Source organism: Genypterus blacodes, unplaced genomic scaffold (genome assembly GCF_046128005.1).
Source record: "Genypterus blacodes isolate CSIRO-AG114 ecotype Tasmania unplaced genomic scaffold, CSIRO-AGI_Gbla_v1 ptg000298l_1, whole genome shotgun sequence".
Classification (NCBI taxonomy): domain Eukaryota; kingdom Metazoa; phylum Chordata; class Actinopteri; order Ophidiiformes; family Ophidiidae; genus Genypterus; species Genypterus blacodes.
In genome coordinates, this window is record NW_027467089.1 from 64,697 (window position 1) to 90,243 (window position 25,547).

Here is a 25,547-nt window from a genome sequence, read left to right on the forward strand (position 1 = left end):
ATCACAAACATGAATGTGAAGCCCCATGATGTGATGAACCCAGCAGCTCTCATGAGACATTGATCTGTCTGATAGAACTCACCTCTAAACTGAGCCCAGAGCACAAAGAGGTACAGCAGCATGTCTCTGGAGAGGATGGAGGTTTACTGATGAGACCTTCAGGAGAGGGAACAGATCTACATGCTATAAAGGTTTACTAGAGAGAGACTCCCTCTAGTGGACACAGAGGAGTGTTGTGTTGTCTTCCTCCTCCTGATATACTGAATGGTTCAGAGGTTTTAGTACAGAGTTGTGTTGTTTCCTGTCACTGTGGGCTGCAGAGCACAGTAGTACACAGCAGAGTCTGACAGCTGCAGCTTCTGGATCTTCAGAGGAACTGATCTTAAGGTGGAATCCAGCCTGGATGTAAATCTCTCCTTGAACTCTTCCTCTGTTTTTCCAGAGCCAAACGTTAAGGTGCTCAGAATGAAGTTGGGCCTGTTGGTTCCATCTTGTTTGTACCAGTAAATATTTACGTTAGCTTGTGTGCTGTTGTATAGACAGCTCAGTGTCTCTGTCTCTCCCTCAGCAGCAGTCACTTCTCCTTCTGGTTGCAGCACGTTGTCTTTTTGAGCTCTGCTCTCTGTAACACAGCAACAAAACATGTCAGCCGTGTTTCAAAGCATGGAGTCAATGTTGGATAAATGGAACAGAAACAGATCAGAGTCACACCAAGGCAAACAGCAGCCAGCAGCAGTGAGAGGAGCAGAGACTCCATGTGTGCTCTGTTCAGTAAGTGTGAGCTCCAGCTGATGTGAGGAAGACTCTGCAGCTCTGTCTTCATCAACTCTAAGTTGGTAGATTTGAAGGCGGAGTCTGGTCACAGTGACAGGCCGCACAGCTGTCTTCTTCCTCCTGCTGACAACTTCAGCCGTCTCTCTGCTACACAGCTGTGCCTCTAAATGCTTCCTGAGCTTGAAGAACCTGTGATCATCAGGAGATTGACTGAGTCGTCCCAAAGCAGCAGACACTCACTGAGGTCCAGTGATTGAGTTTGTCTCCTGTCCCGTCTGGTGGAGATGACATGAGCTCTGCCACCACATCTCAACAATGACATGAAGACAAAGTGGAACATAAGGAAATGACTTTGTGCTTCAATGTGAAGAAACATTTGATTCAATCGGTCCATGAAGATGATTAGATGAGTTTTTACAGATATGTTACAAGAACTGAACCACAGAAACGATGTCACACACTTGTTAGGGGGCCTCTTGTTCTCAAAGTTCCCTTGATGGTGATGTTGTTGAGTAAAATGAGGATGTGAAGAGAGGAGCTGTCACTCCCTCTAGTGGACAGTGTTAGTATTGTGTTTAGGTTCCAGAGGTTTTAGTACAGAGCCTGTGGGTTTCCTGTCACTGTGGGCTTCACAGCACAGTAGTACACAGCAGAGTCTGTCACTGCAGCAGATGGGATCAACAAATCCACACCACGTTTATCTGCAGACAGTTTAGTGGAGAACCTGGAGTCTGATTTCAGAGAGTCTGCAGATTTAACAAAGTTTGATCCAGAGATGAGGATGAGGAACTGTGGTGGATTTCCTGGATTTTGCCGATACCAGAAGAAAGAGTCACCACCAGCAGCACCTTTGGAGTAATTATAGGACAGAGTCACAGTGCTGCCTTCTAAACTGAACTCTTCCTTCCCTTCTCTGACTGCAGTGAGTTCTTCACAGCTGACACCTAAAGAAACAAAGGATCAATACCAAATCAATAAGCAAAGGTTCAATCAATCAAACTTCTATTCAAAGTATGTGCAGATACATTGAGTCACAAACCTTTAAATGTAGAGATGAGTAAAGTCCAAAGTCCAGCATGTTGCAGTGACAGCATGTTAGCAACAGAAGCAGGTGACCTTCAGTGGATGAAACAGAAGTTAGTGTGGCAGCTGGGCTCAGGTTTGTACTTTGATAGTGTTGCTCCTCCCTCCTCCATGGCTTTGTGTTTGTCTCAGTCTTGTTGAAGTCGTTTCCTCCATCATGGAGGTTTGCTTATCACTCCTCTTGGATTCATATTGTATCATGAACCACATTGAATCTAGTTGTGTTTGTCTCCCCCTAAAGGACAATGTGAGGTACTGCATTGTGTTTTCTGACTGAGCTCCAGAGGTTTTAGTACAGAGTTGTGTTGTTTCCTGTCACTGTGGGCTGCAGAGCACAGTAGTACACAGCAGAGTCAGACAGCTGCAGCTTCTGGATCTTCAGAGGAACTGATCTTAAGGTGGAATCCAGCCTGGATGTAAATCTCTCCTTGAACTCTTCCTCTGTTTTTCCAGAGCCAAACGTAAAGGTGCTCAGAATGAAGTTGGGCCTGTTGGTATCATCTTGTTTGTACCAGTAAATATATACGTCTGTTCGTGTGCTGTTGTATAGACAGCTCAGTGTCTCTGTCTCTCCCTCAGCAGCAGTCACTTCTCCTTCTGGTTGCAGCACGTTGTCTTTTTGAGCTCTGCTCTCTGTAACACAGCAACAAAACATGTCAGCCGTGTTTCAAAGCATGGAGTCAATGTTGGATAAATGGAACAGAAACAGATCAGAGTCACACCAAGGCAAACAGCAGCCAGCAGCAGTGAGAGGAGCAGAGACTCCATGTGTGCTCTGTTCAGTAAGTGTGAGCTCCAGCTGATGTGAGGAAGACTCTGCAGCTCTCAGTCTTCATCAACTCTAAGTTGGTATGGTTGGTAGGTTTGCTTATCACTCCTATTGGATTCATATTGTATCATGAACCACATTGAATCTAGTTGTGTTTGTCTCCCCCTAAAGGACAATGTGAGGTACTGCATTGTGTTTTCTGACTGAGCTCCAGAGGTTTTAGTACAGAGTTGTGTTGTTTCCTGTCACTGTGGGCTTCACAGCACAGTAGTACACAGCAGAGTCTGTCACTGCAGCAGAGAGGATCAACAACTCAATCCTTTTATTGACTTTATCGATCTTCAAAGTCAATCCAGGTTTGTTGCTGTATTCTTTGATGAGAAGCTGTGGAGATGAAGAGGAGAACTGCTGATACCAGAAGAATGAATCAGCTGCAGTGCAGTTACAGGAGAGAGTTACTGTGTCTCCTTCTGCAGCCTGAACTCTGTCTTGGACTGACTGGATGGTTTGATGAGAACTTGAACCTGCAGATATGAAAAGTCAGTCAGGTTTGATTGACATGAAGGAATATTGGAGAATCAAAACACAGTAAGATTTGGATTTAAATGAGTCCTGATGAAAATGTGTCAGTCTAAAGAAGCTACTCACCAACAGACAGAGCCAAGACAATCATAGACAGGATGAGCTGCATAGCTGATGTTGGACACCAAACATTTACTGTATCACAGCAACAAGCAACAAGTCTACAAGCAGCTCGTCTCTGTTCTGCCTGTCTGGCTCCTCCCACTGCTACAACGCTGACAAGGACCGGAGCAGCTGAGACGGCAGCTTATACTTTAGTAAGTCACTATCTGGTTCTTATTAGAGTTTCACTGTGATATGATGGCGAAAATGAGATTGATCTTTATCGCTTTCATTTATATTGTTTATATCAATAGAGAATGAAATCCAGACCAAGTCTCATAGTGTTTGTCTCCCTCTAGTGGACAGTGTTAGTATTGTATTTAGGTTCCAGAGGTTTTAGTACAGAGCCTGTGGGTTTGCTGTCACTGTGGGCCTCACAGCACAGTAGTACACAGCAGAGTCTGACACTGCACTGGAAGGAATCTTCATGCTGATTTGTTTTTGATCCTTAGACATTTCTACAAACAATCCAGAGTCTGGATCTGCTCTGGTCAATATTGATCCTGATCCCAATTGGGAGATGAGGAACTGTGGTGGTTTTCCTGGATTTTGTCGATACCAGAAGAAATAATCAGACAACGTTGCAGCTCTGTAGTAATTATAGGACAGAGTCACAGTGCTGCCTTCTAAACTGAACTCTTCCTTCCCTTCTCTGACTGCAGTGAGTTCTTCACAGCTGACACCTAAAGAAACAAAGGATCAATTACAAACCAATAAGCAAGGGTTCAATCAATCCAACTTCTATTCAAAGTATGTGCAGATACATTGAGTCACAAACCTTTAAATGTAGAGATGAGTAAAGTCCAAAGTCCAGCATGTTGCAGTGACAGCATGTTAGCAACAGAAGCAGGTGACCTTCAGTGGATGAAACAGAAGTTAGTGTGGCAGCTGGGCTCAGGTTTGTACTTTGATAGTGTTGCTCCTCCCTCCTCCATGGCTTTGTGTTTGTCTCAGTCTTGTTGAAGTCGTTTCCTCCATCATGGAGGTTTGCTTATCACTCCTATTGGATTCATATTGTATCATGAACCACATTGAATCTAGTTGTGTTTGTCTCCCCCTGAAGGACAATGTGTGGTACTGCATTGTATTTTCTCACTGAGCTCCAGAGGTTTTAGTACAGAGCCTGTGGGTTTGCTGTCACTGTGGGCTTCACAGCACAGTAGTACACAGCAGAGTCTGACGCTGCAGCAGAGAGGATCAACAAATCCACACCACCTTTATCTGCAGACAGTTTAGTGGAGAACCTGGAGTCTGATTTCAGAGAGTCTGCAAGTGTTACAGTCTCTAATCCAGAGATGGAGAGGAGGAACTCTGGTGGATTTCCTGGAAAATGTCGATACCAGAAGAAATAATCATCTCCAGCTGCAGCTCTGGAGTAATTATAGGACAGAGTCACAGTGCTGCCTTCTAAACTGAACTCTTCCTCTCTGACTGCAGTGAGTTCTTCACAGCTGACACCTGCATGAAAATAAAGAAGACATAAGTGAACAGATTCATGTTGAACAAATATCTGTAAAGCTCTTTTTCTTTTCAGACACTGAACTGTATTTAAACATCAACACATGAACTTGAGTGTGTGAACTCAGATGAGTGAAGAATCTCTGAGTCCTGTAGTTTGTGACCTACCAGTGAATATGGAGAGCAGCAGTATCTGCACTGACAGCAACGTGCTAGAGGAGGAAAACCCTTATTGATCTTCACACTGAACTTTCTGAAGTCTGTGGAGTTTGGAACTGTGAGAGCCTCCTGCTCCCCCCCACCCCATCTGGCAAGGAAGTCCTTCCTCTTCTGACATCATGGTGACATCATGAGGGATGATCATTTGTGTGTGTGTGTGTGTGTGTGTGTGTGTGTGTGTGTGTGTGTGTGTTTCAACCTTCACCTGTCGATTGATTGATTGATTGATTGATTGATTGCCCACGGTCAGTATGAAACTAATCTTGGTATCCTTGACAACAAATGAACACTTGAGTCTAAGCAGGAGGACTAAGTCAGTGTGAAACATCCTGGTGTGTCGGCTCCTGCAGGCTCACTGTACTTCCTGTCTCTGTGGTCACACAGCTGCAGCTTCTGGGGAAGAAAGTCAAGGTTGTTTTTTGAGGAACACCTAAAAGGAGCAGAAATGATTTATATTCTCATGGATTCATTTGACTGAAGCTGTAATCCAAAGCTACGTACATTAGAGATCTGAATACAACACAAGCAAAGATCTGATCCAGAGAGAACAACAAGAGTGAGAGCCTAGAAGCTGAGCTCTAGCGGAACATGAGGACATAGGGGTCTTTGATAGGCCGGCCTGGTCCAGGCTCCTCCTACAGAGCCTGTTAAGAGATGTTGAGCAAGACACAGAACCCCAAACTGCTCCTGATTGATGCCTCTGTCATCAGTGTGTGAATGAATGAGAGCTCAGTCAAAGCTTCTTTGGATAAAAGAGCTTGAAGGTACAGGGTTAAGATTCATAAACAGTGTGTCAAGAGACCAACCTGGAGGAGGTATGATCTACATAGATTGTGTTTGTTTTTGATGATGTCGCCCCCTGCTGGAGGGTGAAGGTTTGTCTTCCAGCAGCTTGTCAGTGTGTCAGCTGGTGTTTTAGTACAGAGCCTGTGGGTTTGCTGTCACTGTGGGCCTCACAGCACAGTAGTACACAGCAGAGTCTGTCACTGCACTGGAAGGAATCTTCATGCTGATTTGTCTTTGATCCTCAGACATTTCTACAGACAATCCAGAGTTTGGATCTGCTTTGGTCAATATTGATCCTGATCCCGAATGGGAGATGAGGAACTGTGGTGGTTTTCCTGGATTTTGGCGATACCAGTAAAATTCATCTCTACCAGTTGCAGCTCTGGAGTAATTATAGGACAGAGTCACAGTGCTGCCTTCTAAACTGAACTCTTCCTCTCTGACTGCAGTGAGTTCTTCACAGCTGACACCTAAAGAAAGAGATCACTTAGTTATTCCATGTTGCTGATGCATCAATAAATGAATGAGATTCAGAAAAGGTTTCTTCCTGCAGAATCTAACATACCTGTTAGAATGTGGAGACACAGTAGAGGAAACACACAGCAGTGCACTGACAGCATGTTGAAGAAAGGTGATGCTTCTGCTTTGTGTATTGAACACAGCTGAAGATGGAAGTTTGTCTCTCTTCTAGAGTTCAGTAACAGCTCAGCTCCTCCCTGAATCTCTCCCTCTCCTGAGGAAGGACACCCTTAGTGATGCCTCTCAGCTGGCAGCTCTGATGATTCACTGTTAGACTCCCTCTAGTGGACACAGAGGAGTGTTGTGTTTCCTGTCCTGCAGCAGCAGCAGCAGCAGCAGCAGCAGCAGCAGCAGCGCCCCCATCTTGGTGGTGGTCGTTTCAGGACATTACAAGCTGATGTCTGTACTCTGTCCAGCTGCTCTGTGGTTGTGTGAAACTTAACACTTGGTGTTGTGAAATATCATGTTGAAACTCTTTTATGGCTGTTTAATGGAAGTTTGTTAGTGTGTTGTCATAGCGTGGGAAAATAAGTGCTGGATTTTTTATTTGTTCTTTTTTAAAGAAATCCAAGGCAGATAGAAAATTCAAACTTTTTGTGTGTGATTGTGGCACTTATCTGCTCGTCTGAAAGCAGTGAATAAGTGATTGGGTTTGCAGTTATAATCGATTATTTGAAATGAATATTGTGTTGGGACATCAATGTCCCATCAGGTTAACAGCCAGTCAGGTTTGGCAGGATTTGCTTCAACCACAGGAGTTGTTGTTGTTGTACAGGGTATTGGTCACTCCATGAACACCCCCCCCCCCCCCAACACACACACACGCACACAAACACACACACACACATACTGACAAGCCAACTAAGTCTTGATTCTATCAAAGTCCTGTATCAAAGGTGTGTGTTGTTGTTCTTGTTGAGTTCTGTGCTCTGGTGAAAGCTCCTCCAGTGTTTGATGAGCAGCTGTAAGCACAGAGACTCTGATAAAAGAGGAAGGAGCAGAATCCATCTGATATGCTCAGCTGTGGTCTGGACCCCACTTCCCTCCTCTTTGTAGAGTCCTCAGATCTCTGTGTTCAGGTTTTTGTACAGCCTCTTCTATACTTTCTATCACTGTGTCTCAGAGCACAGTAGTAGTGAGCTGTGTCTGCCAGGGTGACCTCTGTTAAAATCAGATCAGTTGAATTCCAGGAGGTCCTGGATTGATATCGTTCATCAGGAATATATTCATCGGTCCCTCCTCTTCCTCTTTTCCACAGTATGAACTGAGGAGCCTGGTTAGGATGATGTCTGTACCAGTAAATGTCAACAGTTCCGCTCTGATCCGTCTGATAGGAGCAGCTGAGTGTGACAGACTGTCCCTCTGTTCCACTGACTTCAGCTTCCACAGGAGAGATGCTGTCTGCAGCCATCAGGCCTGGAAAAAGTCCAGACAATGAATCCATCAGACTAACATTGTTGATGAGACTGAGAGGAGAAGAAGAGTGGAACATATCAAGAGTACAGTGTAACTCTATGAGCAGCTACAGCTGAGATCAGATCTATTCTGTCAATAATCAATACACACTAACTGATCAGTCTGGTTTAGAGCACAAACATGAATGTGAAGCCCCATGATGTGATGAACCCAGCAGCTCTCATGAGACATTGATCTGTCTGATAGAACTCACCTCTAAACTGAGCCCAGAGCACAAAGAGGTACAGCAGCATGTCTCTGGAGAGGATGGAGGTTTACTGATGAGACCTTCAGGAGAGGGAACAGATCTACATGCTATAAAGGTTTACTAGAGAGAGACTCCCTCTAGTGGACACAGAGGAGTGTTGTGTTGTCTTCCTCCTCCTGATATACTGAATGGTTCAGAGGTTTTAGTACAGAGTTGTGTTGTTTCCTGTCACTGTGGGCCTCACAGCACAGTAGTACACAGCAGAGTCTGACACTGCACTGGCAGGAATCTTCATGCTGATTTGTTTTTGATCCTTAGACATTTCTACAAACAATCCAGAGTCTGGATCTGCTCTGGTCAATATTGATCCTGATCCCGAATGGGAGATAAGGAACTGTGGTGGTTTTCCTGGATTTTGTCGATACCAGAAGAAATAGTCAGTTGCAGCACTTTTGGAGTAATTATAGGACAGAGTCACAGTGCTGCCTTCTAAACTGAACTCTTCCTTCCCTTCTCGGACTGCAGTGAGTTCTTCACAGCTGACACCTAAAGAAACAAAGGATCAATACCAAAACATTAAGCAAAGGTTCAATCAATCCAACTTCTATTCAAAGTATGTGCAGATACATTGAGTCACAAACCTTTAAATGTAGAGATGAGTAAAGTCCAAAGTCCAGCATGTTGCAGTGACAGCATGTTAGCAACAGAAGCAGGTGACCTTCAGTGGATGAAACAGAAGTTAGTGTGGCAGCTGGGCTCAGGTTTGTACTTTGATAGTGTTGCTCCTCCCTCCTCCATGGCTTTGTGTTTGTCTCAGTCTTGTTGAAGTCGTTTCCTCCATCATGGAGGTTTGCTTATCACTCCTCTTGGATTCATATTGTATCATGAACCACATTGAATCTAGTTGTGTTTGTCTCCCCCTAAAGGACAATGTGAGGTACTGCATTGTGTTTTCTGACTGCACAAGAGAGTTTTGTAGGTTTAAGTACAGACTTGTGTTGTTTCCTGTCACTGTGGGCTGCAGAGCACAGTAGTACACAGCAGAGTCAGACAGCTGCAGCTTCTGGATCTTCAGAGGAACTGAAGTCTTGTTGACTTCAGCATCAAATCTCTCTTTCTGGAACTCTGCAGCATTATCTCCTGTTCCAATGGTGTAGCGTCGCAGCATAAACCTGGGGAAACTGTTAACTTCCTGTTTGTACCAGAATAAATAAGGAGTTTTATCTGTGGTCTGAAAAGTACAATCCAGTGTGAGTGGTTGTCCTTCAGCAGCAGTGACATCTCCTGTTGGCTGGATCACTTTGTCTTCTCCTTTACACTCTGAGGAAGAACATGAGAGGAACACATGGATCAATGAATAATCAATCAATCACTTTCAGCTCAGCAGGTTGTTGAAGTTGAATGGATCTTAAACTCAAAGCATGCTAATAATAGTTGAGTACCAAAGCAAAGTGCAGCTAGAATGATCCACAGCCAGTGTTCCATCTCTACAACAAGGTTTAAAGCATCAGGACTAACTAGCTGATGTTCAACACTCAGTGTGAGAGTTGTTCTCTTCATGGCAGCACTTATTCATGATAGAATGCTCAGACACACAGCAACGATGCTGCAACACCTACTGGATGATGTCGCCCCCTGCTGGAGGGTGAAGGTTTGTCTTCCAGCAGCTTGTCAGTGTGTCAGCTGGTGTTTTAGTACAGAGCCTGTGGGTTTGCTGTCACTGTGGGCTTCACAGCACAGTAGTACACAGCAGAGTCTGTCACTGCACTGGAAGGAATCTTCATGCTGATTTGTTTTTGATCCTTAGACATTTCTACAGACAATCCAGAGTTTGGATCTGCTCTGTTATATGTTGATCCTGATCCAGCGATGGAGATGAGGAACTGTGGTGGTTTTCCTGGATTTTGTCGATACCAGAAGAAATAATCAGAAAAAGTTGCACCTTTGGAGTATTTATAGGACAGAGTCACAGTGCTGCCTTCTAATCTGAACTCTTCCTTCCCTTCTCTGACTGCAGTGAGTTCTTCACAGCTGACACCTAAAGAAACAAAGGATCAATACCAAATCAATAGGCAAGGGTTCAATCAATCAAACTTCTATTCAAAGTATGTGCAGATACATTAAGTCACAAACCTTTAAATGTAGAGATGAGTAAAGTCCAAAGTCCAGCATGTTGCAGTGACAGCATGTTAGCAACAGAAGCAGGTGACCTTCAGTGGATGAAACAGAAGTTAGTGTGGCAGCTGGGCTCAGGTTTGTACTTTGATAGTGTTGCTCCTCCCTCCTCCATGGCTTTGTGTTTGTCTCAGTCTTGTTGAAGTCGTTTCCTCCATCATGGAGGAAAGCCCAGCAAAGGATGTTCTTCCTGAGGCAGCTGAAGAAGTTCAGCCTGCCAAAGACATTGATGGTACGCTTCTACTCTGCCATCATTGAGTCCATCCTCACCTCCTCCGTCACCGTCTGGTACGCTGCAGCCACTGCCAAGGACAAGGGCAGGCTGCAGCGTATCATCTGCTGTGCCGAGAAGGTGATCGGCTGCAACCTGCCGTCCCTCCAGGACCTGTACGCCTCCCGGACCCTGAAGCGGGCAGGCAAGATTCTGGCCGACCCCTCCCACCCTGGACACAAACTGTTTTTAACCCTCCTCCCTGGCAGAAGGCTGAGGTCCATCAGGACCAAAACCTCACGCCACAAATCCAGCTTCTTCCCCTCGGCAGTGGGCCTTCTCAACAAGGCCCGGGTCTTCCACTGACCCCACAAAAACCCCTGCACATTGACTTTATTGAACAGTAGTCTTAAGTTAATTTATTCAATAATCCCCTGCACGTTTTTTAACACCTTATTCATCAGCACTCATTTAGTTAACTTATTTAATTTAGTTTAATTTAGTGTGTTTTTAATTTAAGTATTCACCAAGCTGCTGTTTGCACATGTTGTTTTATATGTTGTCTTCTGTTGTCTTTTTCTATGTTACACGTTGCACCCAGAACCACAGCAAATTCCTCTTAAGTGCAAACTTAATTGGCAAATAAAATGATTCTGATTCTGATTGAATCTAGTTGTGTTTGTTTCCCCCTAAAGGACAATGTGAGGTACTGCATTGTATTTTCTGACTTAGTTCTCCAGAGGTTTTAGTACAGAGCCTGTGGGTTTGCTGTCACTGTGGGCCTCACAGCACAGTAGTACACAGCAGAGTCTGTCACTGCAGCAGAGAGGATCAACAACTCAATCCTTTTATTGACTTTATCGATCTTCAAAGTCAATCCAGGTTTGTTGCTGTATTCTGTGATGAGGAGCTGTGGAGATGAAGAGGAGAACTGCTGATACCAGAAGAAGTAATTTGCTGCAGTGTAGTTACAGGAGAGAGTTACTGTGTCTCCTTCTGCAGCCTGAACTCTGTCTTGGACTGACTGGATGGTTTGATGAGAACTTGAACCTGCAGATATGAAAAGTCAGTCAGGTTTGATTGACATGAAGGAATATTGGAGAATCAAAACACAGTAAGATATGGATTTAAATGAGTCCTGATGAAAATGTGTCAGTCTAAAGAAGCTACTCACCAACAGACAGAGCCAAGACAATCATAGACAGGATGAGCTGCATAGCTGATGTTGGACACCAAACATTTACTGTAGCACAGCAACAAGCAACAAGTCTACAAGCAGCTCGTCTCTGTTCTGCCTGTCAGGCTCCTCCCACTGCTTCAACGCTGATGTCGCGGGGTTCTACCTTTAAACTCCACAAAACATCAGGCGTAGTCGGAAGATAGCGTTGTTGTTCTTTTATTTCCGGCCTCCAAGGTGCAAAAGATACAAAAGAAAAATGCACAGGACTGCCAAACAAAAATTACCTTACAAAACAGGTTTCACACTCTAAGGAAAAGAAAAAAGGAGTTCCTCAATAACTCTAACAGGTTTCCAATGTTTCCCAACTAAACTTGACTCATTATAAAGCACGTCACTGTTACCTTCAGTGTAACCCAACCACACCGCCCGCTCCCAGGCTGAGGCAGTCTCCTTTTATTTCCATAGCCCCTCCCACTAGGCTTTAGACAATTTCTTAAATCAATTAACCCAATTTCTACTCACAAAAACAGCAGTCACAGTTACCTTAACCTCAAATATAAATTACACAAATTATCCCTACTATATCTCATTCTACAGAAATGAAAAGCAGGTCATTTGTTACTCAAACAATGGATTCTGCAAACAAAAACAAATTATTCCCTTTCACGTCACTGTGCAAGGGCGCAAAACCATTCCATTTAAACAAAGCAAATGTGACGCCTCTGGTTGGCCAACCCACTCCGGCTGGGACATCGCGGAGCGAGCGCACAGCGCATCTCAAGCCGCATGCTGCGTAAATGTAAGTTGCGATCACCAGTGTGCCGCTTTGGTTGCTGTGAAATTGTAATGGGGTTATTCAAACTGAGGGAGAATGGATAGGAGGGAGGGCAAAAGTGTGTGTGTGCATGTGTGCGTGTGTGCGCTGACCAGAGTCATTGTCGGGGCCGCGCTGGCACAGTGCGGCTCCGTCACAGCTGACAAGGACCTGAGCAGCTGAGACGGCAGCTTATACTTTAGTAAGTCACTATCTGGTTCTTATTAGAGTTTCACTGTGATATGATGGAGAAAATGAGATTGATCTTTATCGCTTTCATTTGTATTGTTTACATCAATAGAGAATGAAATCCAGACCAAGTCTCATAGTGTTTGTCTCCCTCTAGTGGACAGTGTTAGTATTGTATTTAGGTTCCAGAGGTTTTAGTACAGAGCCTGTGGGTTTGCTGTCACTGTGGGCCTCACAGCACAGTAGTACACAGCAGAGTCTGACACTGCACTGGAAGGAATCTTCATGCTGATTTGTTTTTGATCCTTAGACATTTCTACAGACAATCCAGAGTCTGGATCTGCTCTGGTCAATATTGATCCTGATCCCGAATGGTAGAGGAGGAACTGTGGTGGATTTCCTGGATTTTGTCGATACCAGAAGAAATAATCTCCAGCTGCAGCACCTTTGAAGTAATTATAGGACAGAGTCACAGTGCTGCCTTCTAAACTGAACTCTTCCTTCCCTTCTCTGACTGCAGTGAGTTCTTCACAGCTGACACCTAAAGAAACAAAGGATCAATACCAAAACAATAAGCAAAGGTTCAATCAATCAAACTTCTATTCAAAGTATGTGCAGATACATTGAGTCACAAACCTTTAAATGTAGAGATGAGTAAAGTCCAAAGTCCAGCATGTTGCAGTGACAGCATGTTAGCAACAGAAGCAGGTGACCTTCAGTGGATGAAACAGAAGTTAGTGTGGCAGCTGGGCTCAGGTTTGTACTTTGATAGTGTTGCTCCTCCCTCCTCCATGGCTTTGTGTTTGTCTCAGTCTTGTTGAAGTCGTTTCCCCCATCATGGAGGTTTGCTTATCATTCCTATTGGTTTCATATTGTATCATGAACCACATTGAATCTAGTTGTGTTTGTCTCCCCCTAAAGGACAATGTGAAGTACTGCATTGTGTTTTCTGACTGAGCTCCAGAGGTTTTAGTACAGAGTTGTGTTGTTTCCTGTCACTGTGGGCTGCAGAGCACAGTAGTACACAGCAGAGTCAGACAGCTGCAGCTTCTGGATCTTCAGAGGAACTGAAGTCTTGTTGAGTTCAGCATCAAATCTCTCTTTCTGGAACTCTGCAGCATTATCTCCTGTTCCAAAGTTGTTGCGTTGCAGCATAAACCTGGGGAAACTGTTAACTTCCTGTTTGTACCAGAATAAATAAGGAGTTTTATCTGTGGTCTGAAAAGTACAATCCAGTGTGAGTGTTTGTCCTTCAGCAGCAGTGACATCTCCTGTTGGCTGGATCACTTTGTCTTCTCCTTTACACTCTGAGGAAGAACATGAGAGGAACACATGGATCAATGAATAATCAATCAATCACTTTCAGCTCAGCAGGTTGTTGAAGTTGAATGGATCTTAAACTCAAAGCATGCTAATAATAGTTGAGTACCAAAGCAAAGTGCAGCTAGAATGATCCACAGCCAGTGTTCCATCTCTACAACAAGGTTTAAAGCATCAGGACTAACTAGCTGATGTTCAACACTCAGTGTGAGAGTTGTTCTCTTCATGGCAGCACTTATTCATGATAGAATGCTCAGACACACAGCAACGATGCTGCAACACCTACTGGATGATGTCGCCCCCTGCTGGAGGGTGAAGGTTTGTCTTCCAGCAGCTTGTCAGTGTGTCAGCTGGTGTTTTAGTACAGAGCCTGTGGGTTTGCTGTCACTGTGGGCCTCACAGCACAGTAGTACACAGCAGAGTCTGTCACTGCAGCAGAGAGGATCAACAACTCAATCCTTTTATTGACTTTATCGATCTTCAAAGTCAATCCAGGTTTGTTGCTGTATTCTGTGATGAGAAGCTGCGGAGATGAAGAGGAGAACTGCTGATACCAGAAGAAGAAATCTGCTGCAGTGTAGTTACAGGAGAGAGTTACTGTGTCTCCTTCTGCAGCCTGAACTCTGTCTTGGACTGACTGGATGGTTTGATGAGAACTGGAACCTGCAGATATGAAAAGTCAGTCAGGTTTGATTGACATGAAGGAATATTGAAGAATCAAAACACAGTAAGATTTGGATTTAAATGAGTCCTGATGAAAATGTGTCAGTCTAAAGAAGCTACTCACCAACAGACAGAGCCAAGACAATCATAGACAGGATGAGCTGCATAGCTGATGTTGGACACCAAACATTTACTGTAGCACAGCAACAAGCAACAAGTCTACAAGCAGCTCGTCTCTGTTCTGCCTGTCAGGCTCCTCCCACTGCTACAACGCTGACAAGGACCGGAGCAGCTGAGACGGCAGCTTATACTTTAGCAAGTCACTATCTGGTTCTTATTAGAGTTTCACTGTGATATGATGGAGAAAATGAGATTGATCTTTATCGCTTTCATTTGTATTGTTTATATCAATAGAGAATGAAGTCCAGACCAAGTCTCATAGTGTTTGTCCCCCTCTAGTGGACAGTGTTAGTATTGTATTTAGGTTCCAGAGGTTTTAGTACAGAGCCTGTGGGTTTGCTGTCACTGTGGGCTTCACAGCACAGTAGTACACAGCAGAGTCTGACACTGCACTGGAAGGAATCTTCATGCTGATTTGTTTTTGATCCTTAGACATTTCTGCAGACAATCGAGAGTCTGGATCTGCTCTGGTCAATATTGATCCTGATCCCGAATGGTAGAGGAGGAACTGTGGTGGATTTCCTGGATTTTGTCGATACCAGAAGAAATAATCAGACAAAGTTGCAGCTATGGAGTAATTATAGGACAGAGTCACAGTGCTGCCTTCTAAACTGAACTCTTCCTTCCCTTCTCTGACTGCAGTGAGTTCTTCACAGCTGACACCTAAAGAAAGAGATCACTTAGTTATTCCATGTTGCTGATGCATCAATAAATGAATGAGATTCAGAAAAGGTTTCTTCCTGCAGAATCTAACATACCTGTTAGAATGTGGAGACACAGTAGAGGAAACACACAGCAGTGCACTGACAGCATGTTGAAGAAAGGTGATGCTTCTGCTTTGTGTATTGAACACAGCTGAAGATGGAAGTTTGTCTCTCTTCTAGAGTTCAGTAACAGCTCAGCTCCTCCCTGAATCTCTCCCTCTCCTGAGGAAGGACACCCTTAGTGATGCCTCTCAGATGGTAGCTCTGATGATTCACTGTTAGACTCCCTCTAGTGGACACAGAGGAGTAAGGTGTTTCCTGTCCTGCAGCAGCAGCAGCAGCAGCAGCAGCAGCAGCAGCAGCAGCAGCAGCAGCAGCAGCAGCGCCCCCATCTTGGTGGTGGTCGTTTCAGGACATCACAAGCTGATGTCTGGGGTTGTAATTGTTGTTGTTGTTGTTGTACAGGGTATTGTTTAAAGGACCGGGCTGAAGGTCCTCCTTCGTGTTTGTTGAATTGGTGATGAATGATGAGGAAAAGATGAGCTGAGATCTTTAGATGTATTTTACTGAAGTGAGACGTTGAACAGCTGGTCCTGCCCCCTTCATGCTTTGGTGAGTCAGGCCATGAGTTTCCACGTACAATTGCATTCATGCCGTGAGCAAAAGGCGTTCCCATAGTATTCTAATTCATTGATGACAATGTGGTTTAACCGTTGTTGATTGGTCAGCCAGCTTTGGCAGAGGCGGCGCTGTAATTCAAATCTGAGGGATGTACAGCTGGATGTGGGGGAGAGTGAAATACTCTTTGCTTGTAAATTAAAGAACAGCACTACAGTGTAATTAACCCTTCTCTAACCCCCACTGATCTAATCCAGGCACCTCAGACTGAGAGGCTCTATCCTCCCTTCTACTGTCCCACAAATGCTGAGGCTTAGATAAGGTGATGCAGTGACCCTCAGCTGCACTCTTCACCTGTTGACAGATATGTGTTATCAAGCCCTCCTGGAGTGAGAAGCTGTGGATCCCTCTGTTTTATTGTTTCATTACCAGACTTGCCGGAGCCAGCAATTTGGTTACTGTCACTATTTTAATCCCAGTTCCTGCATTTACTTATATACAGTGGGATGCGAAAGTTTGGGCAGCCTTGTGAATTTTCATGATTTTCCTTTATAAATCATTGGTTGTTAGGATAAAAAAAAATCAGTTAAATATATCATATAGGAGACAAACACAGTGATATTTGAGAAGTGAAATGAAGTTTATAGGATTTACAGAAAGTGTGCAATAATTGTTTAAACAAAATTAGGCAGGTGCATACATCTGGGCACTGTTGTCATTTTATTGATTTCAAAACCTTTAGAATTAATTATTGGAACTCAAAATTGGTTTGGTAAGCTCAGTGACCCTTGACCTCCATACACAGGTGAATCCAATTATGAGAAAGGGTATTTAAGGTTTAAGGTGTAAGGTTATTTAAGGCAATTGTAAGTTTCCCTCCTCTTTGAATCTTCTCTGAAGAGTAGCAACATGGGAGGCTCAAAACAACTCTCAAATGACCTGAAAACAAAGATTGTTCACCATCATGGTTTAGGGGAAGGATACAGAAAGCTGTCTCAGAGATTTCAGCTGTCTGTTTCCACAGTTAGGAACATATTGAGGAAATGGAAGACCACAGGCACAGTTCAAGTTAAGGCTCGAAGTGGCAGACCAAGAAAAATCTCGGATAAACAGAAGCGAAGAATGGTGAGAACATTCAGAGTCAACCCACAGACCAGCACCAAAGACCTACAACATCATCTTGCTGCAGATGGAGTCATTGTGCATCGTTCAACTATTCGGCGCACTTTACACAAGGAGATGCTGTATGCGAGAGTGATGCAGAGGAAGCCTTTTCTCCGCCCACATCACAGAGCCGCTTGAGCTATGCTAAAGAACATTTGGACAAGCCAGCTTCATTTTGGAATAAGGTGCTGTGGACTGATGAAACTAAAATTGAGTTATTTGGGCATAACCCCGTGGCGTTATGCATGGAGGAAAAAGAACACAGCATTCCAAGAAAAACACCTGCTACCTACAGTTAAATTTGGTGGTGGTTCCATCATGCTGTGGGGCTGTGTGGCCAGTGCAGGGACTGGGAATCTTGTTAAAGTTGAGGGACGCATGGATTCCACTAAATATCAGCAGATCCTGGAGACCAAAGTCCAGGAATCAGTGACAAAGCTGAAGCTGTGCCGGGGCTGGATCTTTCAACAAGAGAACGACCCTAAACACTGCTCAAAATCTACTAAGGCATTCATGCAGAGGAACAAGTACAACGTTCTGGAATGGCCATCTCAGTCCCCAGACCTGAACATTATTGAAAATCTGTGGTGTGACTTAAAGAGAGCTGTCCATGCTCGGAAACCATCAAACCTGAATGAACTAGAGATGTTTTGTAAAGAAGAATGTTCCAAAATACCTTCAACCAGAATCCAGACTCTCATTAGCAGCTATAGGAAGCGTTGAGAGGCTGTTATTTCTGCAAAAGGAGGATCTAATAAATATTGAGTTCATTTTTTTTGTGGTGCCCAAATTTATGCACCTGCCTAATTTTGTTTAAAGAATTATTGCACACTTTCTGTAAATCCTATAAACTTCATTTCACTTCTCAAATATCACTGAGTTTGTCTCCTATATGATATATCAAACTGATTTTTTTTATCCTAACAACCAATGGTTTATAAAGGAAAATCATGACAATTAACAAGGCTGCCCAAACTTTCGCATCCCACTGTATGTTTGACATTATTTGTTATATTCCAACAGTATAAATCACACCAAACACACTGACAAGCCAACTAAGTCTTGATTCTATCAAAGTCCTGTATCAAAGGTGTGTGTTGTTGTTCTTGTTGAGTTCTGTGCTCTGGTGAAAGCTCCTCCAGTGTTTGATGAGCAGCTGTAAGCACAGAGACTCTGATAAAAGAGGAAGGAGCAGAATCCATCTGATATGAAGCTGTGGTCTGGACCCCACTTCCCTCCTCTTTGTAGAGTCCTCAGATCTCTGTGTTCAGGTTTTTGTACAGCCTCTTCTATACTTTCTATCACTGTGTCTCAGAGCACAGTAGTAGTGAGCTGTGTCTGCCAGGGTGACCTCTGTTAGAGTCAGATCACCGGTCCCTCCTCTTGCTTCTTTCCACAGTATGAACTGAGGAGCCTGGTTAGGATGATGTCTGTACCAGTAAAGGTAAACACTTCCCGTCCAATCTGTCTGATAGGAGCAGCTGAGTGTGACAGACTGTCCCTCTGTTCCACTGACTTCAGCTTCCACAGGAGAGATGCTGTCTGCAGCCATTAGGCCTGGAAAAAGTCCAGACAATGAATCCATCAGACTAACATTGTTGATGAGACTGAGAGGAGAGGAAGAGTGGAACATATCAAGAGTACAGTGTAACTCTATGAGCAGCTACAGCTGAGATCAGATCTATTCTGTCAATAATCAATACACACTAACTGATCACAAACATGAATGTGAAGCCCCATGATGTGATGAACCCAGCAGCTCTCATGAGACATTGATCTGTCTGATAGAACTCACCTCTAAACTGAGCCCAGAGCACAAAGAGGTACAGCAGCATGTCTCTGGAGAGGATGGAGGTTTACTGATGAGACCTTCAGGAGAGGGAACAGATCTACATGCTATAAAGGTTTACTAGAGAGAGACTCCCTCTAGTGGACACAGAGGAGTGTTGTGTTGTCTTCCTCCTCCTGATATACTGAATGGTTCAGAGGTTTTAGTACAGAGTTGTGTTGTTTCCTGTCACTGTGGGCTGCAGAGCACAGTAGTACACAGCAGAGTCAGACAGCTGCAGCTTCTGGATCTTCAGAGGAACTGATCTTAAGGTGGAATCCAGCCTGGATGTAAATCTCTCCTTGAACTCTTCCTCTGTTTTTCCAGAGCCAAACGTAAAGGTGCTCAGAATGAAGTTGGGCCTGTTGGTTCCATCTTGTTTGTACCAGTAAATATATACGTCAGCTTGTGTGCTGTTGTATAGACAGCTCAGTGTCTCTGTCTCTCCCTCAGCAGCAGTCACTTCTCCTTCTGGTTGCAGCACGTTGTCTTTTTGAGCTCTGCTCTCTGTAACACAGCAACAAAACATGTCAGCCGTGTTTCAAAGCACGGAGTCAATGTTGGATAAATGGAACAGAAACAGATCAGAGTCACACCAAGGCAAACAGCAGCCAGCAGCAGTGAGAGGAGCAGAGACTCCATGTGTGCTCTGTTCAGTAAGTGTGAGCTCCAGCTGATGTGAGGAAGACTCTGCAGCTCTCAGTCTTCATCAACTCTAAGTTGGTAGATTTGAAGGAGGAGTCTGGTCACAGTGACAGGCCGCACAGCTGTCTTCTTCCTCCTGCTGACAACTTCAGCCGTCTCTCTGCTACACAGCTGTGCCTCTAAATGCTTCCTGAGCTTGAAGAACCTGTGATCATCAGAAGATTGACTGAGTCGTCCCAAAGCAGCAGACACTCACTGAGGTCCAGTGATTGAGTTTGTCTCCTGTCCCGTCTGGTGGAGATGACATGAGCTCTGCCACCACATCTCAACAATGACATGAAGACAAAGTGGAACATAAGGAAATGACTTTGTGCTTCAATGTGAAGAAACATTTGATTCAATCGGTCCATGAAGATGATTAGATGAGTTTTTACAGATATGTTACAAGAACTGAACCACAGAAACGATGTCACACACTTGTTAGGGGGCCTCTTGTTCTCAAAGTCCCCTTGATGGTGATGTTGTTGAGTAAAATGAGGATGTGAAGAGAGGAGCTGTCACTCCCTCTAGTGGACAGTGTTAGTATTGTGTTTAGGTTCCAGAGGTTTTAGTACAGAGCCTGTGGGTTTACTGTCACTGTGGGCTTCACAGCACAGTAGTACACAGCAGAGTCTGTCACTGCAGCAGATGGGATCAACAAATCCACACCACGTTTATCTGCAGACAGTTTAGTGGAGAACCTGGAGTCTGATTTCAGAGAGTCTGAATATTTAACAAAGTTTGATCCAGAGATGAGGATGAGGAACTGTGGTGGATTTCCTGGATTTTGCCGATACCAGAAGAAAGAGTCACCACCAGCAGCACCTTTGGAGTAATTATAGGACAGAGTCACAGTGCTGCCTTCTAAACTGAACTCTTCCTTCCCTTCTCTGACTGCAGTGAGTTCTTCACAGCTGACACCTAAAGAAACAAAGGATCAATACCAAATCAATAAGCAAAGGTTCAATCAATCCAACTTCTATTCAAAGTATGTGCAGATACATTGAGTCACAAACCTTTAAATGTAGAGATGAGTAAAGTCCAAAGTCCAGCATGTTGCAGTGACAGCATGTTAGCAACAGAAGCAGGTGACCTTCAGTGGATGAAACAGAAGTTAGTGTGGCAGCTGGGCTCAGGTTTGTACTTTGATAGTGTTGCTCCTCCCTCCTCCATGGCTTTGTGTTTGTCTCAGTCTTGTTGAAGTCGTTTCCTCCATCATGGAGGTTTGCTTATCACTCCTATTGGATTCATATTGTATCATGAACCACGTTCAGTCTAGTTGTGTTTGTCTCCCCCTAAAGGACAATGTGAGGTACTGCATTGTGTTTTCTGACTGAGCTCCAGAGGTTTTAGTACAGAGTTGTGTTGTTTCCTGTCACTGTGGGCCTCACAGCACAGTAGTACACAGCAGAGTCTGTCACTGCAGCAGAGAGGATCAACAACTCAATCCTTTTATTGACTTTATCGATCTTCAAAGTCAATCCAGGTTTGTTGCTGTATTCTGTGATGAGAAGCTGCGGAGATGAAGAGGAGAACTGCTGATACCAGAAGAATGAATCAGCTGCAGTGTAGTTACAGGAGAGAGTTACTGTGTCTCCTTCTGCAGTCTGAACTCTGTCTTGGACTGACTGGATGGTTTGATGAGAACTGGAACCTGCAGATATGAAAAGTCAGTCAGGTTTGATTGACATGAAGGAATATTGGAGAATCAAAACACAGTAAGATATGGATTTAAATGAGTCCTGATGAAAATGTGTCAGTCTAAAGAAGCTACTCACCAACAGACAGAGCCAAGACAATCATAGACAGGATGAGCTGCATAGCTGATGTTGGACACCAAACATTTACTGTAGCACAGCAACAAGCAACAAGTCTACAAGCAGCTCGTCTCTGTTCTGCCTGTCAGGCTCCTCCCACTGCTACAACGCTGACAAGGACCGGAGCAGCTGAGACGGCAGCTTATACTTTAGTAAGTCACTATCTGGTTCTTATTAGAGTTTCACTGTGATATGATGGAGAAAATGAGATTGATCTTTATCGCTTTCATTTGTATTGTTTACATCAATAGAGAATGAAGTCCAGACCAAGTCTCATAGTGTTTGTCCCCCTCTAGTGGACAGTGTTAGTATTGTATTTAGGTTCCAGAGGTTTTAGTACAGAGCCTGTGGGTTTGCTGTCACTGTGGGCCTCACAGCACAGTAGTACACAGCAGAGTCTGTCACTGCACTGGAAGGAATCTTCATGCTGATTTGTTTTTGATCCTTAGACATTTCTACAAACAATCCAGAGTCTGGATCTGCTCTGCTGATTATTGATCCTGATCCCGAATGGGAGATGAGGAACTGTGGTGATTTTCCTGGATTTTGTCGATACCAGAAGAAAGAGTCACCACCAGTAGCAACTTTGGAGTAATTATAGGACAGAGTCACAGTGCTGCCTTCTAAACTGAACTCTTCCTCTCTGACTGCAGTGAGTTCTTCACAGCTGACACCTAAAGAAAGAGATCACTTAGTTATTCCATGTTGCTGATGCATCAATAAATGAATGAGATTCAGAAAAGGTTTCTTCCTGCAGAATCTAACATACCTGTTAGAATGTGGAGACACAGTAGAGGAAACACACAGCAGTGCACTGACAGCATGTTGAAGAAAGGTGATGCTTCTGCTTTGTGTATTGAACACAGCTGAAGATGGAAGTTTGTCTCTCTTCTAGAGTTCAGTAACAGCTCAGCTCCTCCCTGAATCTCTCCCTCTCCTGAGGAAGGACACCCTAAGTGATGCCTCTCAGCTGGTAGCTCTGATGATTTACTGTTAGACTCCCTCTAGTGGACACAGAGGAGTATTGTGTTTCCTGTCCTGCAGCAGCAGCAGCAGCAGCGCCCCCATCTTGGTGGTGGTCGTGTCAGGACATCACAAGCTGATGTGTGGGGTTGTAATTGTTGTTGTTGTTGTTGTACAGGGTATTGTTTAAAGGACCGGGCTGAAGGTCCTCCTTCGTGTTCGTTGAATTGGTGATGAATGATGAGGAACAGATGAGCTGAGATCTTTAGATGTGAGACGTTGAACAGCTGGTCCTGCCCCCTTCATGCTGTGGTGAGTCAGGCCATGAGTTTCCACGTACAATTGCATTCATGCCGTAAGCAAAAGGCGTTCCCATAGTATTCTAATTCATTGACGACAATGTGGTTTAACCGCTGTTGATTGGTCAGCCAGCTTTGGCAGAGGCGGCGCTGTAATTCAAATCTGAGGGATGTACAGCTGGATGTGGGGGAGAGTGAAATACTCTTTGCTTGTAAATTAAAGAACAGCACTACAGTGTAATTAACCCTTCTCTAACCCCCACTGATCTAATCCAGGCACCTCAGACTGAGAGGCTCTATCCTCCCTTCTACTGTCCCACAAATGCTGAGGCTTAGATAAGGTGATGCAGTGACCCTCAGCTGCACTCTTCACCTGTTGACAGATATGTGTTATCAAGCCCTCCTGGAGTGAGAAGCTGTGGATCCCTCTGTTTTATTGTTTCATTACCAGACTTGCCGGAGCCAGCAATTTGGTTACTGTCACTATTTTAATCCCAGTTCCTGCATTTACTTATATACAGTGGGATGCGAAAGTTTGGGCAGCCTTGTGAATTTTCATGATTTTCCTTTATAAATCATTGGTTGTTAGGATAAAAAAAATCAGTTAAATATATCATATAGGAGACAAACTCAGTGATATTTGAGAAGTGAAATGAAGTTTATAGGATTTACAGAAAGTGTGCAATAATTGTTTAAACAAAATTAGGCAGGTGCATACATCTGGGCACTGTTGTCATTTTATTGATTTCAAAACCTTTAGAATTAATTATTGGAACTCAAAATTGGTTTGGTAAGCTCAGTGACCCTTGACCTCCATACACAGGTGAATCCAATTATGAGAAAGGGTATTTAAGGTTTAAGGTGTAAGGTTATTTAAGGCAATTGTAAGTTTCCCTCCTCTTTGAATCTTCTCTGAAGAGTAGCAACATGGGAGGCTCAAAACAACTCTCAAATGACCTGAAAACAAAGATTGTTCACCATCATGGTTTAGGGGAAGGATACAGAAAGCTGTCTCAGAGATTTCAGCTGTCTGTTTCCACAGTTAGGAACATATTGAGGAAATGGAAGACCACAGGCACAGTTCAAGTTAAGGCTCGAAGTGGCAGACCAAGAAAAATCTCGGATAAACAGAAGCGAAGAATGGTGAGAACATTCAGAGTCAACCCACAGACCAGCACCAAAGACCTACAACATCATCTTGCTGCAGATGGAGTCATTGTGCATCGTTCAACTATTCGGCGCACTTTACACAAGGAGATGCTGTATGCGAGAGTGATGCAGAGGAAGCCTTTTCTCCGCCCACATCACAGAGCCGCTTGAGCTATGCTAAAGAACATTTGGACAAGCCAGCTTCATTTTGGAATAAGGTGCTGTGGACTGATGAAACCTAAATTGAGTTATTTGGGCATAACCCCGTGGCGTTATGCATGGAGGAAAAAGAACACAGCATTCCAAGAAAAACACCTGCTACCTACAGTTAAATTTGGTGGTGGTTCCATCATGATGTGGGGCTGTGTGGCCAGTGCAGGGACTGGGAATCTTGTTAAAGTTGAGGGACGCATGGATTCCACTAAATATCAGCAGATCCTGGAGACCAAAGTCCAGGAATCAGTGACAAAGCTGAAGCTGTGCCGGGGCTGGATCTTTCAACAAGAGAACGACCCTAAACACTGCTCAAAATCTACTAAGGCATTCATGCAGAGGAACAAGTACAACGTTCTGGAATGGCCATCTCAGTCCCCAGACCTGAACATTATTGAAAATCTGTGGTGTGACTTAAAGAGAGCTGTCCATGCTCGGAAACCATCAAACCTGAATGAACTATAGAGATGTTTTGTAAAGAAGAATGTTCCAAAATACCTTCAACCAGAATCCAGACTCTCATTAGCAGCTATAGGAAGCGTTTAGAGGCTGTTATTTCTGCAAAAGGAGGATCTACTAAATATTGAGTTAATTTTTTTTGTGGTGCCCAAATTTATGCACCTGCCTAATTTTGTTTAAAGAATTATTGCACACTTTCTGTAAATCCTATAAACTTCATTTCACTTCTCAAATATCACTGAGTTTGTCTCCTATATGATATATCAAACTGATTTTTTTTATCCTAACAACCAATGGTTTATAAAGGAAAATCATGACAATTAACAAGGCTGCCCAAACTTTCGCATCCCACTGTATGTTTGACATTATTTGTTATATTCCAACAGTATAAATCACACCAAACACACTGACAAGCCAACTAAGTCTTGATTCTATCAAAGTCCTGTATCAAAGGTGTGTGTTGTTGTTCTTGTTGAGTTCTGTGCTCTGGTGAAAGCTCCTCCAGTGTTTGATGAGCAGCTGTAAGCACAGAGACTCTGATAAAAGAGGAAGGAGCAGAATCCATCTGATATGAAGCTGTGGTCTGGACCCCACTTCCCTCCTCTTTGTAGAGTCCTCAGATCTCTGTGTTCAGGTTTTTGTACAGCCTCTTCTATACTTTCTATCACTGTGTCTCAGAGCACAGTAGTAGTGAGCTGTGTCTGCCAGGGTGACCTCTGGTAAAATCAGATCAGTTGAATTCCCGGAGGTCCTGGATTGATATCGTTCATCAGGAATATGTTCAGTGGTATCTCCTCTTGCTTCTTTCCACAGTATGAACTGAGGAGCCTGGTTAGGATGATGTCTGTACCAGTAAAGGTAAACACTTCCCTGATCTGTCTGATAGGAGCAGCTGAGTGTGACAGACTGTCCCTCTGTTCCACTGACTTCAGCTTCCACTGGAGAGATGCTGTCTGCAGCCA

General features: G+C 44.0%; 2 protein-coding genes, 1 long non-coding RNA gene and 1 gene segment (V, D, J or C); 1 reads left to right on the forward strand and 3 right to left on the reverse strand.

Moving 5' to 3' along the window:
* Positions 1 to 4,421: 4,421 nt before the first annotated feature.
* On the reverse strand, positions 4,422 to 7,295 carry LOC142988134 (T cell receptor alpha variable 3-like). The segment is given in 2 exon segments: positions 4,422 to 4,768; positions 6,339 to 7,295. Coding segments are annotated over 2 exon segments (402 nt in total).
* Positions 7,296 to 12,955: 5,660 nt separating this feature from the next.
* The window catches only part of LOC142988140 (armadillo repeat-containing protein 1-like), a 70,947-nt gene continuing 58,355 nt past the window's right edge, over positions 12,956 to 25,547 (forward strand). Inside the window, exon 1 of the mRNA XM_076137182.1 lies at positions 12,956 to 12,976. The gene's annotated coding sequence lies outside the window, so the exon portion shown is untranslated. The remainder of the gene's footprint in view (positions 12,977 to 25,547) is intronic.
* On the reverse strand, positions 18,598 to 19,169 carry LOC142988141 (uncharacterized). The gene is made up of 2 exons (XR_012960566.1): positions 18,969 to 19,169; positions 18,598 to 18,780 (listed from the first exon to the last, which is right to left on the reverse strand). It is a non-coding gene; the product is annotated as an uncharacterized LOC142988141 (long non-coding RNA).
* On the reverse strand, positions 19,539 to 22,445 carry LOC142988135 (uncharacterized). Its single transcript, XM_076137175.1, has 5 exons — positions 22,272 to 22,445; positions 21,464 to 22,176; positions 21,077 to 21,339; positions 20,766 to 20,778; positions 19,539 to 20,606 (listed from the first exon to the last, which is right to left on the reverse strand). Exons 2-5 carry the CDS (start codon positions 21,504 to 21,506, stop codon positions 20,254 to 20,256), a joined length of 672 nt encoding a protein of 223 aa, XP_075993290.1. The 5' UTR covers positions 21,507 to 22,176; positions 22,272 to 22,445; the 3' UTR covers positions 19,539 to 20,253.